General features: G+C 48.2%; 1 protein-coding gene across 1 annotated transcript in view; it reads right to left on the bottom strand.

Annotated features, from left to right (window-relative positions):
• RBM18 (RNA binding motif protein 18) overlaps window positions 1-13,174 on the bottom strand; it is a 200,895-nt gene that overhangs the window by 86,847 nt on the left and 100,874 nt on the right. Inside the window, exon 4 of the mRNA XM_085612214.1 lies at window positions 12,750-12,836. Coding sequence (XP_085468340.1) covers window positions 12,750-12,836 — 87 coding nt within the window. The remainder of the gene's footprint in view (window positions 1-12,749; window positions 12,837-13,174) is intronic.

Here is a 13,174-nt window from a genome sequence, read left to right as displayed (position 1 = left end):
ATACCTCTGCAACAAACTCAGCTCCTTCTTTCACCTCAAGATCAAGACGCTCCATGACAACTTCGACGACCAAGACCATGGCACTGCCTCAACTCCCACCCCCAACGACGCCACCCAACAGACCCATCTCACCTGGAGCCCTCTCACCACAGAAGATACCTTAAAGACAATGAAGAGCATCCACTCCAGAGCACCCCCGGAGCCCTGCCCCACTGCACATCTTCCACATGGCTGCCACTGCCATCGCACCTGAGCTATGCCGAATTATCAACTGCTCCCTCAACACAGCCACATTCCCTGACAACTGGAAGCAGCCAAAGCCAACTCCCTCCTCAAGAAGGCCTCTGCAGACCCGACGGACCTCAAGAACTTCAGGCCAATCTCACTGCTTACTTTTGCTGCCAAAGCTATCGAAAAGGCCATCAACACCCAGCTAACACACTTCATAGAAACCGACAGCATCCTAGACACCTCTCAATCCGGACTACATACAACCACAGCACCAAGACCACCCTCCTCGCCGCCACTGACGACATCCACGCCCTCCTCGACTAAGGGCACACGACAGCCCTCATCCTCCTGGACCTCTCAGCAGCCTCCGACACCGTCTTGCTCCGCACACTAGCCACCAGACTCCACAACGCCGGCATCCAAGGAATGGCCTTAGACTGAATACAATCCTTTCTCTCAGGCAGACCACAGAGAATAAGACTCTTGTACTTCCTCTCAGAACAGACAGAGATCAGATGCGGAGTATCCAAAGGATCCTCCCTCAGCTCCACACTCTTCAACGTCTACATGGTGCCCCTTGCAACCATCGTTAGAAACCATGGGCTCAACATTGTCTCCTGTGCCGATGACACCCAGCTCACCCTCTCCCTCACAAAGGAATCCGACATCACCAGACACAACTTCCAAGAACGGACGGACTGACAGCAATATATATATATATATACACAGTATACACAGTACATAATATACAAAACAACACACACAGTGTGGAGATAATATAGGAAGGCAAAAGAAATAACACAGTGCCTTTGACAGTAACAAATACATTTTGAAACACCATCATCAGAATTGTAGGTATACAAGGGTGGACAACGGGGAGGCAGGTGGGTCAGTGAGGAATCCACAGGCAGATACTGTATCCACCAGAAAAAGCGTTACCGAAGGTACGTAACTTGTTCTTCTGATGGATACATCTGCCAGTGGATTCCTCACCTTGTGAAAAGATTCCCACAGCAGTCCCACTCCCGGAGGAGAGTGTCCACCCTTCTATACCAGAAAGTCCTGAAGGACGGAACGAGCAAAGTGTCCGTCCCTCCTCACCTCGGAATCCAAGCAGTAATGCTTTGCAAAAGTGTGGAGGGAGTTGCCGCCCTACAAATGTCCTCCACAGGAACACCTCTAGATAAGGCAGATGTAGAAGACTTTGCCCTGGTAGAGCGAGCCCTTATACCCTCTGGAGGTTCCTTACCGGCCAAAGAGTAACAAATCTTGATGCACAAGATAATCCATCTGGAAAGGGTGCGCTTGTGCAACGCTCTGCCTTTCCTGCAGCCAACAATGCCCACGAAGAGCTGGTCTCCACTCGAATGTCCTTAGTCCTACCAAGGTAGAAGCTCACAGCCCTCTTAGGGTCCAAGCGGTGAAGCCGGTCCTCCTCCTTGGAAGGGTGAGTGGGAGGATAGAAGGTAGGAAGGGTAATGGATTGCCCCAGATAGAAAGGAGCTATCACCTTAGGCAGAAAAGCAGCCCTGGTCCTGAGTACCATTCGTTCAGCATGAATAGTCAAGAACGGGGGTTTTGAACTCAGAGCTTGAAGCTCACTTACCCTCCTTGCCGAGGTAATAGCAACGAGAAAGACTGTTTTGAAAGACAACAGCCTCAAGGGACACTTGTGGAAGGGCGCGAAGGGAGAACCCATCAAGTAAGTTAAGACAAGATTTAAGTCCCATTGAGGCACAATAAAAGGAGTAGGGGAAACTTGGTTGTAAGGCCCTTAAGGAATCGTAATACAATAGGTGACTTAAACAGGGAAGGCTGATCCGGCAAGCAAAGAAATGCCGACAAAGCCGACAAATATCCCTTAACAGTAGCTACAGCAGAGCCCTGCTGAGCAAGAGAAAGAGCAAACTGAAGAATGTTGGATAAACGAGCCCTCAAAGGGTCAATAGACTTCTCTCCTCACCAAAGAACAAATTTGGACCACCTATAGGAATAGATAGATTTGGTGGAATGACGGCAAGCAGACAAAATTACATCTACCACATCTGGCGGGAGAGAAAACTAATTCAGGTTGACCCCGTTCAATCTCCAGGCATGAAGGTGTAAGCTCTGGAGGTGGGGGTGTAGAACCTGCCCCCTCCGACTGCGAGAGGAGGTCTGCCCTGAGAGGTAGACGGAACGGAGGGCACGAGGAGAGGTGGAGAAGATCTGTATACCACGCCCTTCTTGGCCAATCCAGGGCGATCAATAGGACTTGGGCTCGGTCTTGGCGAATCTTCCTCAGAACCCGAGGAATCAAGGGTATGGGAGAAACGCATAAGGAGATGCGTCCCCCAAAGCTCTCTGCATCGGATACTGGAGACTGCAGAATGACGGGCAGTGAGCGTTCTCGTGAGTGGCAAACAGGTCCACCCGAGGAGTTCCCCACATCCGAAAGATGTGCTGAACTACATCTGGATGAAGCCTACACTCGTGGTCGGCGGAAAACTGTTGACAGACTGTCTGCACGCACGTTCAGAACTCCGGCCAGTTGATTTGCCATTAGACAAATCTGATGATCCTGAACCCAGGACCAGAGACGCAGAGCCTCTCTGCAGAGACAATGCGACCCCACTCCTCCCTGCTTGTTGACATACCACATCGTGGTAGTGTTGTCCGTCAGGACTTGAACGGACTGACCGCGAAGGGGAGGAAGGGAGGCCTTGAGCGCCAAACGTATCGCCCGTAATTCCAGAAGGTTCATGTGAAACAACCTTTCCTCTGGGGACCAAAGACCCTTGATCTCCAGATCCCCCAGATGCGCACCCCACCCTAAAGTGGATGCATCCGTTTTCACTGTGGCCACAGATAGAGGCAGATGGAAGGGTTTTCCTTGAGACAGATTGCCCTCCACACTCCACAAAGACAGATCCGCAGCAGCTTCTCTGGAGATCCTCATAGATTCCCTGAGATCTCTCTTGTGCCGATACCACTGCCTGCAGAGGCACCACTGGAGCGCCCTCATGTGCCAGCGTGCATGGTTGACCAACAGAATGCAGGAAGCGAACAGACCGAGCAGGCGAAGGGAATCATTTCCTGTATGTCGAGAATCCTTTGTGGAGGTGGGAATGCTCGACACACAGTAGTGTCCAGTACCGCCCCTATAAACAGGTTGCGCTGAGAGGGCACCAGGTGAGATTTGGGCACGTTTATCGAGAAACACAATTTGAACAACAGCTGAGTTGTAACCTGCAGATGATGAAGCACCTTCTCTGGCGACTCCGCTTTGATCAGCCAGTCGTCCAGATAGGGGAAAACTGGAATCCCCGACCTTCTGAGATGGGCTGCCACCACTGCCATCACCTTGGTGAAGACTCGAGGTGCAGTAGTAAGACCAAACGGAAGGACCGCAAACTGATAATGTTGCGACCCTACCGTAAAACGGAGATACTTCCTGTGCGACTTCAGGATGGGGATGTGAAAATAAGCATCCTGCAAGTCGATTGACACCATCCAGTCTTCCTGTTGCAGCGCTTGAAGAACCTGCGCAAGGGTGAGCATCTTGAACTTCTCTTGCTTCAGAAAAAGATTCAAGATCCTGAGGTCCAGGATTGGACGCAGCCTGCCATCCTTCTTCGGAATCAGGAAATATCGGGAGTAGCATCCCTGACCCCTTTCCTACTCTGGAACCACCTCTATCGCACCTTTTTTTTTAGCAATGTTAGGACCTCCTGCTGCAGGAGAAGAAGATGGTCCTCCGAACAAGCACCTTGGCAAGGAGGGTAATTCAGAGGAAATTTCCGAAAGAGAAGGGCGTACCCATTTTCTAAAAGATCTAGAACCCAAAGGTCTGTAGTAACCGATTCCCAATCTTATAGAAAATGGGTAAGCCGGCCCCCCACTGGACCAACATGATCCAGAATGGTGGATCTAGGGCTGCTTTGCAGTGGTGGGAGGGACGGAGGGCTGCTTTGCAGTGGTGGGAGGGACGGAGGAAGAGAAAGAGCAGGAGGAGAGCTGCCGACCTCGAGCACGACCTCTGATTCTGCCCCTGTAGCTCTTATACAGGGTGTTCTGTTGCTGTTGTTGCTGGGGCTGCCTGTAGGTCCGAAAGGCTGATTTTCCAAAGCCCCTGTACCTCCTAAAAGAACCCCTAGGTTGTGTCTGCAGACCCAGAGAATTGGCCGTGGCTTTGCTTTCTTTAAATCTCTCCAGTGCAGCATCAGCTTTTTTACCAAAAAGCCCAGAGTGGTCAAAAGGCAAGTCCAGAAGAGTTGCCTGCACATCAGGGGAGAACTCAGATGACTTCAGCTACGGACTCCTCCTTGTGGCAACAGAAGAGCCCATGATTCTAGCGACAGAGCCCGCAGTATCCAGGCCACTCTGGATAACCTGACGTGCAGCCGCCTGAGTGTCCGATAGCACCTCATTAAAGTTCTGTCTATCCTCCTCCGACAACTTAGGGGCCAGTTGTTTTGCTGAAACCATTAAAGCAGGGGTCTTCAAACTGTGGGGCGCGACCCCCAGGGGGGCCGTGGAGTGATGCAAAGGGGGTCGCGCCTTCCCAGTCACACTTCTTCCCAGGCCCAAGGGCTTCAGCCCCCCCCCTTCCCCAGGCCTGTGTCTCAGCCCGGGCTGCTGCAGTGAAACTTGAGCTGCTGGGGGCTCAGCTGGGCAGTGTCTGGATTCTTATCTCCGGCACCCCGTGTTTTTTCACAGGTCTTTAAAGACCATTTAACATGCCTTTGTAAACTGCTTACAGAGGCTTAGGTTTTTTTGCTGGTTCCAGTACCCCCTGGGTCCCCACTGTGCCTATTCCTTACATTTGGATTTTACATTCACTGCGGTAGTGTGAGAATGCATTTCATGGAAAGGAATACAAAGTTGGCTTCCTGGGGGCGCCGTGTGTGAAAGTTTATTGTGCTTTTGAAGCACCTGCTGCAGCGTTTCTTTCCCCGGCAATTACCCGGCCTCACATAAATGTCAAGATAACTCGTGTGATTAATTATCTTCCTGGAGAGAGATCAGAATGTTGTATAGTTGAGGTTTTGACTTGGGTGATGTTAGTGCAGAGGGTTAATATGCCTGCTGCAAAGTACGTGTACCAAGTAGATTACAGAGTGCGTATGATGTGAAGAGATCAGCAGGTTACTGCTTTCAAAAGAGACATCCTTTTGTTACTTGCAATTTATAACTTAACGTCCTAATAGAGAATAGTGAGCTATTAACTTTCATCCTAGAACAGCATACACACTACAAAGAATACATTATTAGACCATTGATTAATGTTGCAAAAAGGGTTAATTTGGCACTATATAACTAATTCAATGCATCTGAGAGTGTGGGGTTATGGAGACTTGGTCACTGTTAAAGGGTGCTAGTGAGAGAATCCGTGGTGGGGGTGGTCATTGTGGGGGGCACCAACAAACATGGTCGCACAGGGCACCACCAGCACTAAAGCCGGCCCTGGGAAGTATGCACAGATAAGCGCTGAAAATACCGCTTTAGGTGACTGTTTTTTTTTGTACCGACTGTGCCACCAAAATAATCTGCTGGCAACCCTAACCATAGGACTGGAAGTTTGTTGCAGGATCAGCACATTATTTATTTCCTTCACCCTCGATCCCCGATTAATGCCGCAATAGTTTAACTTAGATCTTAAAGTCTACGCCCCGTCAATAACATGCTGAGTTACTTCATGGGTCTGGGAATGCACCCTGCATTCAGACAACTCATTCCTCATTCTCGCCCTTCATTGTCACGCTCACCCTGCACTCACAGCGATCACAATGCACTCACACTGATCACCATGCACTTGCACCATTCACCCGCTCACCCTGCACTCATAGCGATCACAATGCACTCACACTGATCACCATGCACTTGCACCATTCACCCGCTCACCTTGCACTCACAGTGATCACAATGCACTCACACTGATCACCATGCACTTGCACCATTCACCCGCTCACCCTGCACTCACAGTGATCACAATGCACTCACACTGATCACCATGCACTTGCACCATTCACCCGCTCACCTTGCACTCACAGCGATCACAATGCACTCACACTGATCACCATGCACTTGCACCATTTACCCGCTCACCTTGCACTCACAGTGATCACAATGCACTCACACTGATCACCATGCACTTGCACCATTCACCCGCTCACCTTGCACTCACAGCGATCACAATGCACTCACACTGATCACCATGCACTTGCACCATTCACCCGCTCACCTTGCACTCACAGTGATCACAATGCACTCACACTGATCACCATGCACTTGCACCATTCACCCGCTCACCCTGCACTCACATTGATCACAATGCACTCACACTGATCACCATGCACTTGCACCATTCACCCGCTCACCTTGCACTCACAGCGATCACAATGCACTCACACTGATCACCATGCACTTGCACCATTCACCCGCTCACCCTGCACTCACAGTGATCACTCTGCTCTCAAAATGCACTTGTCCTGCTCACACTATACCTCAACCTGCAGTCACACGAGTACACTACTCATCCTGCACTCATGTGACACTTCACTCACCTGTCCCCCTCACTACTCAATATGCAACTCACTCAAACAAGCCCATCAGTAATCATACATTCATTCATCCCATTCTGAACTTGCATCCGCACCCAAAATGAGAGAGGACAGCAAGGGAGTGAGAGAATTTGATTGAAGAGGTCAGGGATGAGGAGAAATGTGAATTGCCGAAGAGAAGTGTGGACACGCAAGAAGTGAGTGTGATCCAAAGGTGAGGGCTTCTGTTAGAACAAAGGGGAGATGTGAAAGAGGAATGGGGGGACTGGAGAGGTGTAAGATACAAATAGACAAAAATTTGAATGAAGAGACGAGGTGAATGAGAAGTGCTGAGGGGCACGGGAGGTGACAGGGCCAGAGAGGCCATGAGATAAATGTGAGAGACTGTTAGAGATGAGGGCAGTCAAAGGACAGAATGGCAAGAGGTGATTAAAGGTGAAGTGAGAGGTTGAATGGGGAGAGTTCAGAAGTTGTAAAAAGGGGTGAAAGAAAATGACCTGCAAAGTGAGAGAGGGATCCGGCGTTAGGAGAGGAGAGAGGGATGGAAGGGAGGGGGTGAGAGAAAAGCTGCATGGGTAAAAGGCTTAACTCTACACAAAACCGCCAGGGTTTTAAGGGACCCCTGCTTCTTCCGGTCAGGGCCAGGTGAGCTTCTAATGTGGCAGCACGTATTGCTGCAGAGTGGAAGGCCCTTCACAAACGTTGACTTGAAATCTTTCTGATGATAATTGCTGTATTTTGGTTATAAATGGGTACTGATTGGGTGAAATCTTTCCTCAGCGTTACTGTGTGTAACAAATATCAAAATAATGAAGCAATGCTATCCCAAAATACGCGGCATCACATAACCTTATTTACATTTTCATCTCACGCAATTTAGTCAACAGGTTTAGACATTTTTGTCAAGAGGGGGTCCTTACGCCTCAAAATGTTGACAGGGGGGTCTCGGCATCCAAAAGTTTGAAGACCTCTGCATTAAAGCATGGATATATCGGCCCAAAAGACAGGTGGCATTTGTTGATTTTAAAGCCATACTGGCAGAGGAGAAGACTTTCTTGGCAGATTGGTCAAGTTTTTTAGCATCCCGGTCGCTAGGGACCTGAAGATCTTTTAGAACAAGCAGCCTGAACCACTAGACTCTCCGGAGAAGGATGGGAAGTCAGAAAGTCTGGGTCTCCTGGAGCCGCCCTATAACTTCTTGCTACAGTTTTAGAGACCGCAAGAGCTGAAAAGGGCTTACGCCATACCTCCATTACCGGTTCAATAATGGCGTCATTAAATGGAAGCAAGGGTTCCGATACAGAGGAGGGAGAATGTAAAACCTCTCTGAGGATGTTCGGCTTAAATTCAGCAGATGGTAGCTGCAGATCCAAAAGCTCCGCTGCTTTTTTAATAACGGAGTGGTAGGGAGCCACATCTTTTGAAGGAGTATCAGCTGGAGGAGTAATCTTTCACTCTGGTGACAAGTCCAAGCCACTAGATTCTTTCAACTCCTCAAACAAATCATCAGACTCCATGACCTCACCCTCTTCCATCTCCTCAACCTGGTACCTTTGTTCTTCCAGTACCCTTTGAGCTTCTCTCCTGGATCTAATTCTCACAATAGGAGTCGGTGGCGCCGTAACCGACTCCGACGGAGCCGGAGTCGAACCCGGATCCAGAGGAGCCGCGGGAGTAGAACGAGGTCGAGCCGGAGAAGATGGAAGTGGCGTCGATGTCCTCGGCGCCGGGAAATGCCAAGACGGCGTCGCCGGGAAAAAAGGCATAAAAGGAGCTGGAGGGTAAGCTTGAGGAACGCCCAAGTTGAAAGCCATCGGACCCAAAGGCGCTCCAGAGGGGTACATTGCTCTAGTGAAGACCCCATACATCGCATTTAAACCCCATACATCGCATTTAAATAATGCGTTGGATCTTGACCCGGGCCTGGAAAGGGAGGATATGGCTCAGGCTAATGCATAACCGGACTCGGGCCGAGCGGCGCCGACGGTGGAGACAGCGGAGTCGAAGACACGTCCGGAGCCGGAACTTCCTCAACTGGAGCCGGAGAATGATCCGGCGTCGGAGATGGAGCCGGAGAATGCTCCGGTGAAGCCGCAGGCGAGGTCAGGCCAAGAGGAGAGGCAGGCACAGAGACAGGAGAAGGAGACACAAAGTCCTTACGACGTCGAGAAGGTGAGGTCGATCTCGGAGCCGCATCCCTATCCGAACGATGTCGAGAACCATGCCTCTTCTTCTTCTTGTGCTTCTTGGACTTCGAAGCATGCCCGACGTCGACTTCGACCTCGATCATCTTCGACCTCTCTTCTCCTTTTTCATTCTGGCAATTAATAACTTGGCCTTTCTTTCCTTCAAAGCTTTTGTACTCATCTTGCAGCAGCAAGAGCATCCCTCGATCCGAGGAGAGGCACCAGACAGTCCTCGTGCGGATCCGTGATGGACATGTGCTTACCGCACTCCCTGACCGGCTTGAATCCGGACTTCTTAGTCGACATTTTCTAACAGGAAACAAGAAGAAAACAGAGACACGAGCAGAAAAACAAAGTAACCAGCCAAAGCTACGGAGAGTCCCAGAAAACCGTTAGCGTTGGCGGCGCGGAAAAAAGGGAACTTGCGTCATCACGCCGATGTGGTCTTCTTATGGATCCAGTGACGTCAGCGGAGCCGTGCCTCTGTGACGTCGTCTTTGTCCTTGTCGGCGTGGAGAGCTACAAAAGTTTCCGAATGTTGCCGGCGCAGGGGATATTCACAAGGTGAGGAATCCACTGGCAGATGTATCCATCAGAACGCCACAGCCAGACTCATCCTTGATATACCACGACACAGTCACATCTCCAACACCTCCGCGACCTCCACTGATTCCCCGTCGAAAAAAATACAACCTTCAAGCTGCTCACACACGCCTACAAAGCCCTTCGCAACACCGGACCCCAATACCTCAACGACTGAATCTCATTTCACGCCCCCAAGAAAAACCTGCGCTTAGCCAACCTCACCCTAGCCATGTCCCACGTTGCTACAGGACCACAGCAGGTGGAGGTTCCTTCACTCACCTCGCAGCCAAGGCCTGGAACAAACTCCCCCTTCACCTCTGTCAGAGTCCAACACTGCACAAATTCAGAAAGGATCTCAAGACCTGGCTCTTCGAATGACCCCAACGGAGCTACGCACACCCCAACCTCAGCGCCTTGAGACCTTCACAGGTGAGTAGCGTGCTTCACAAATACTGATTGATTGACTGGGAGCTTGTGCCTGCTGTGTCTAACCCGGCAACGCAGCTCTGGTTTGAGACTCCAGTGCGCATGTCGGTTTGGCCGTCTTAAGACAGCCATCAAAAACCCACATGCGCACTTTATTTTTCAAGTTTTGCATCTACTTGGGGGAGGTTTGGGAGGGTGGGGGGGGGGGTACATGTTCCTTCGCAATAACGGAGGAGCCACCACTGCTAAAATGTAACCTTCACAAACAAGGTTTTCTTGGATGCTCCCTCCTTATCACTGAAAAAAACAAGCATTGGCATAGCCAATAGGTCTCGCTTTTGGGACCTTATAAGTATTTAGCTATGCAGCACATTAGCCTTGGTGCAACAACATCAACTGTTGCATGGCTAAACAATTATAAGGTCCCAAAGGCGAGACCTATTGGCTATGCCAATGCTTGGTTGTAAATGGAGAGAACAACACTGTCCCAGCAAAAGCACAAGTTATTGATGGTGTTTAAGTCATCTTAAGCAAGGATGTCAGGATTTCTGTCCAACTATATGCATCTTTTTTTTTAGCACTGAGATGGGGATTTCATTCGAGGTCTGAGCATTAGATTATCTCCCCTTAGGAATGACATCTGAGATCTGTGCTGGGGTTGGGCACCTAATTAAAGGGCAGAAGGGTGTTGAGGAGGCTGACAAATGTATACTCAATCCATTCCTGCTGGAAATGGAGACTGCTGGCCTTACGAATTTCGTTTCTAGTTTCCGTACAATCAACTGGCAAAATTTACAATTACTCATATATTTGGAATTACGCTGGCGAGACCACCAGAACCGATTTTCTGCATTTTATAAAAAAATACATAGACTTCAAGACAGTCGGACTATTTTGCGAATCAGATTCATTATAGTGAATGGCTGGGGGACCGGACTAAGCCGGCATTTGTTTATGGTGCACTGTTGTGGTTCAAATTAGGCCCTACCATAAGTGATAAAAGTTAGATTTAGGAACCATTAAAGAAAGGGGCAAAACAAATCAGTGCATTCCAAAGAGGCTTTGCATGTTAGACTAGCCTCAATCTACAGCTGGTCAAATGTATGTTTGATTAACAGCAAAAAAGAAGAAAAAAAAAACGAATATATCACCACACTAAGCAATATAATTACAAAAAATCTAATACAAAACAAGCATATACAGCAACACATCACATACATGACACTTATTTAACTTGAAATATCGAATAAACCAATCTGAATATTCTACGGGTTAATAAAAACAGGTACAATTAAATCCGTAAGTCTATTTCTTCATCAGTTTTCATCAACATGAAGTTTCCTCTTACCAACATAAAAACATCTGCATACACAATAGCAAACATTTTTTATTTTTGCATCCAACAGGTAACATGAAGCATTGAGCGCCCTTACAACACATCAATCTTTAAGCACTGGCAAAAGCAATCTTTTATAACCGTCCCTATAGGCGTCCCATAAGAATGATTTATACAATATATAATCTCCTCTAGCTCTGAAAAACCTCACAGATTTTTTTCCAGTTAGGGTTTTTTGTCGGACATCATTGTCATCCAATAGTGGCAACCGACCCAAATGAAATAACAAGAGACTTAAATCTGGGCCAGGAAGGTTTGAAAGATAACGTTGTCCTGGGGCATACTTCCAGTAGCCTGAATGCTGTTAAGCGGAGGTTTTCCAACCCATACTAAACGGAGACACTGACGCACACACATTCAACCAATGTACATAAATATCCATCATTTTACTTAATTGAAAAGGTGTTTTTCCAACCCAAATTATTATCGTCAACATGTCTACTCTTAGCCTCAATGAAATAGTGCAAAAAAGATGCCTGGATTGCTGGATTGAACAGAATGTAACTAGAGCAGAAAATATTGTACGCCACTGATTTACTAGGCAATCGACCCAATACCAGAGTCAAGAGTTGGAGGGGATCAGACCATTTCTCACATTGGTCCGGTCTACAAAAGCCTGCGGCTGCAAATAGAATACAAGCTGAAGCAAACCACCTGACCACACCATATACAAGAACTTATTCTCTATAAGCTTCAATTTGTGGTTGAAAAGTCCGGTCATCATAATTGCGATTAATAGCTGTGATAACTTCATTATAGCAAATGTTTTAGATTTGAAGGTCCCAAAGAGAGCCGGAACCAAACATAATGGCAAAATATATGTAGTCATGAACTCACCAGGCTTCCACAACTAATTCTCCAAGTAAAACAAGAGAGAGTATAAAGGGAGTGGTGCGTGCGCGGCCACCGTGCAACGCGAAAGTGATCGCGATTAAGCGTGCGGCGAGCGATGTGCTCAATGAGCATGAGGAATTCCATATGGCGCCTCTGCTCAAGCGCACGCACGCGCACATGCACTGCAATCTGTAGCCGGCGGTAGCATTTTTTGAAGCCCTTACAAAGTCTCGTCAGACCAGCGCAAGCGCTGGGTCAGGCGAGACCTAAACAGAGGGCACTATACCAATGTACACAAACATTCCACAGAACAGCAGGTGAAGCAAGGGGACAATCAACTGTATAGATCTGACAGAGTAACGTCAAAGAATTCCACCCAAGATCAATCTATTCTCCCACACCAGACAAGGCATCTACACCCATGAACTGCAAAGACTTATTTTATTTTTGTGATTGGAAAAGTAGCTGGAACATACACCAAATGAAACTTGGAAAAGCATCCTAGGTTGTAACCTAAGGGATCTTCCCAAGTATACCAAGCATACTTACCTTAATTTGTGCATGTGCCCATCGCACTACCAACTTTTTGGAGAGTGCCAGCTTTCCATTCAAACAGTGTATTGCTTGTTCAGCTTCCTGCGTGTAAAAGGACAAAACATGGTAAATGAGAGAGAACAAATGACTGACGGGATTAATACTTCAAAAGGGGCTATAGCGGAAAAGCAGAAACATCTTCCGAATATGGATCAGTTTAATGATAATAGTCTATAAGAGATCAGATGGACAGCTTGAGCGTATATAATATTCCTATTTTCTTTTTACCCTGAGCTGCGCCCTCAGTTCAGCACTTTCTGCCATTTAAAAATTACTACTTTTCAATCCTTCTTAAAAACACTTGCGTAATTAATAACTTTCCCCAAAATATTCCACGACTGGAGTTAGAATGCTAAATAAGCCTCAGGGAATATTTGGGG

This window comes from Triturus cristatus, chromosome 1_2 (assembly GCF_964204655.1).
Source record: "Triturus cristatus chromosome 1_2, aTriCri1.1, whole genome shotgun sequence".
Lineage (NCBI taxonomy): Eukaryota > Metazoa > Chordata > Amphibia > Caudata > Salamandridae > Triturus > Triturus cristatus.
Note: the sequence above shows the minus strand (reverse complement) of the source record. Positions and strands in the feature narration are given on the sequence as shown.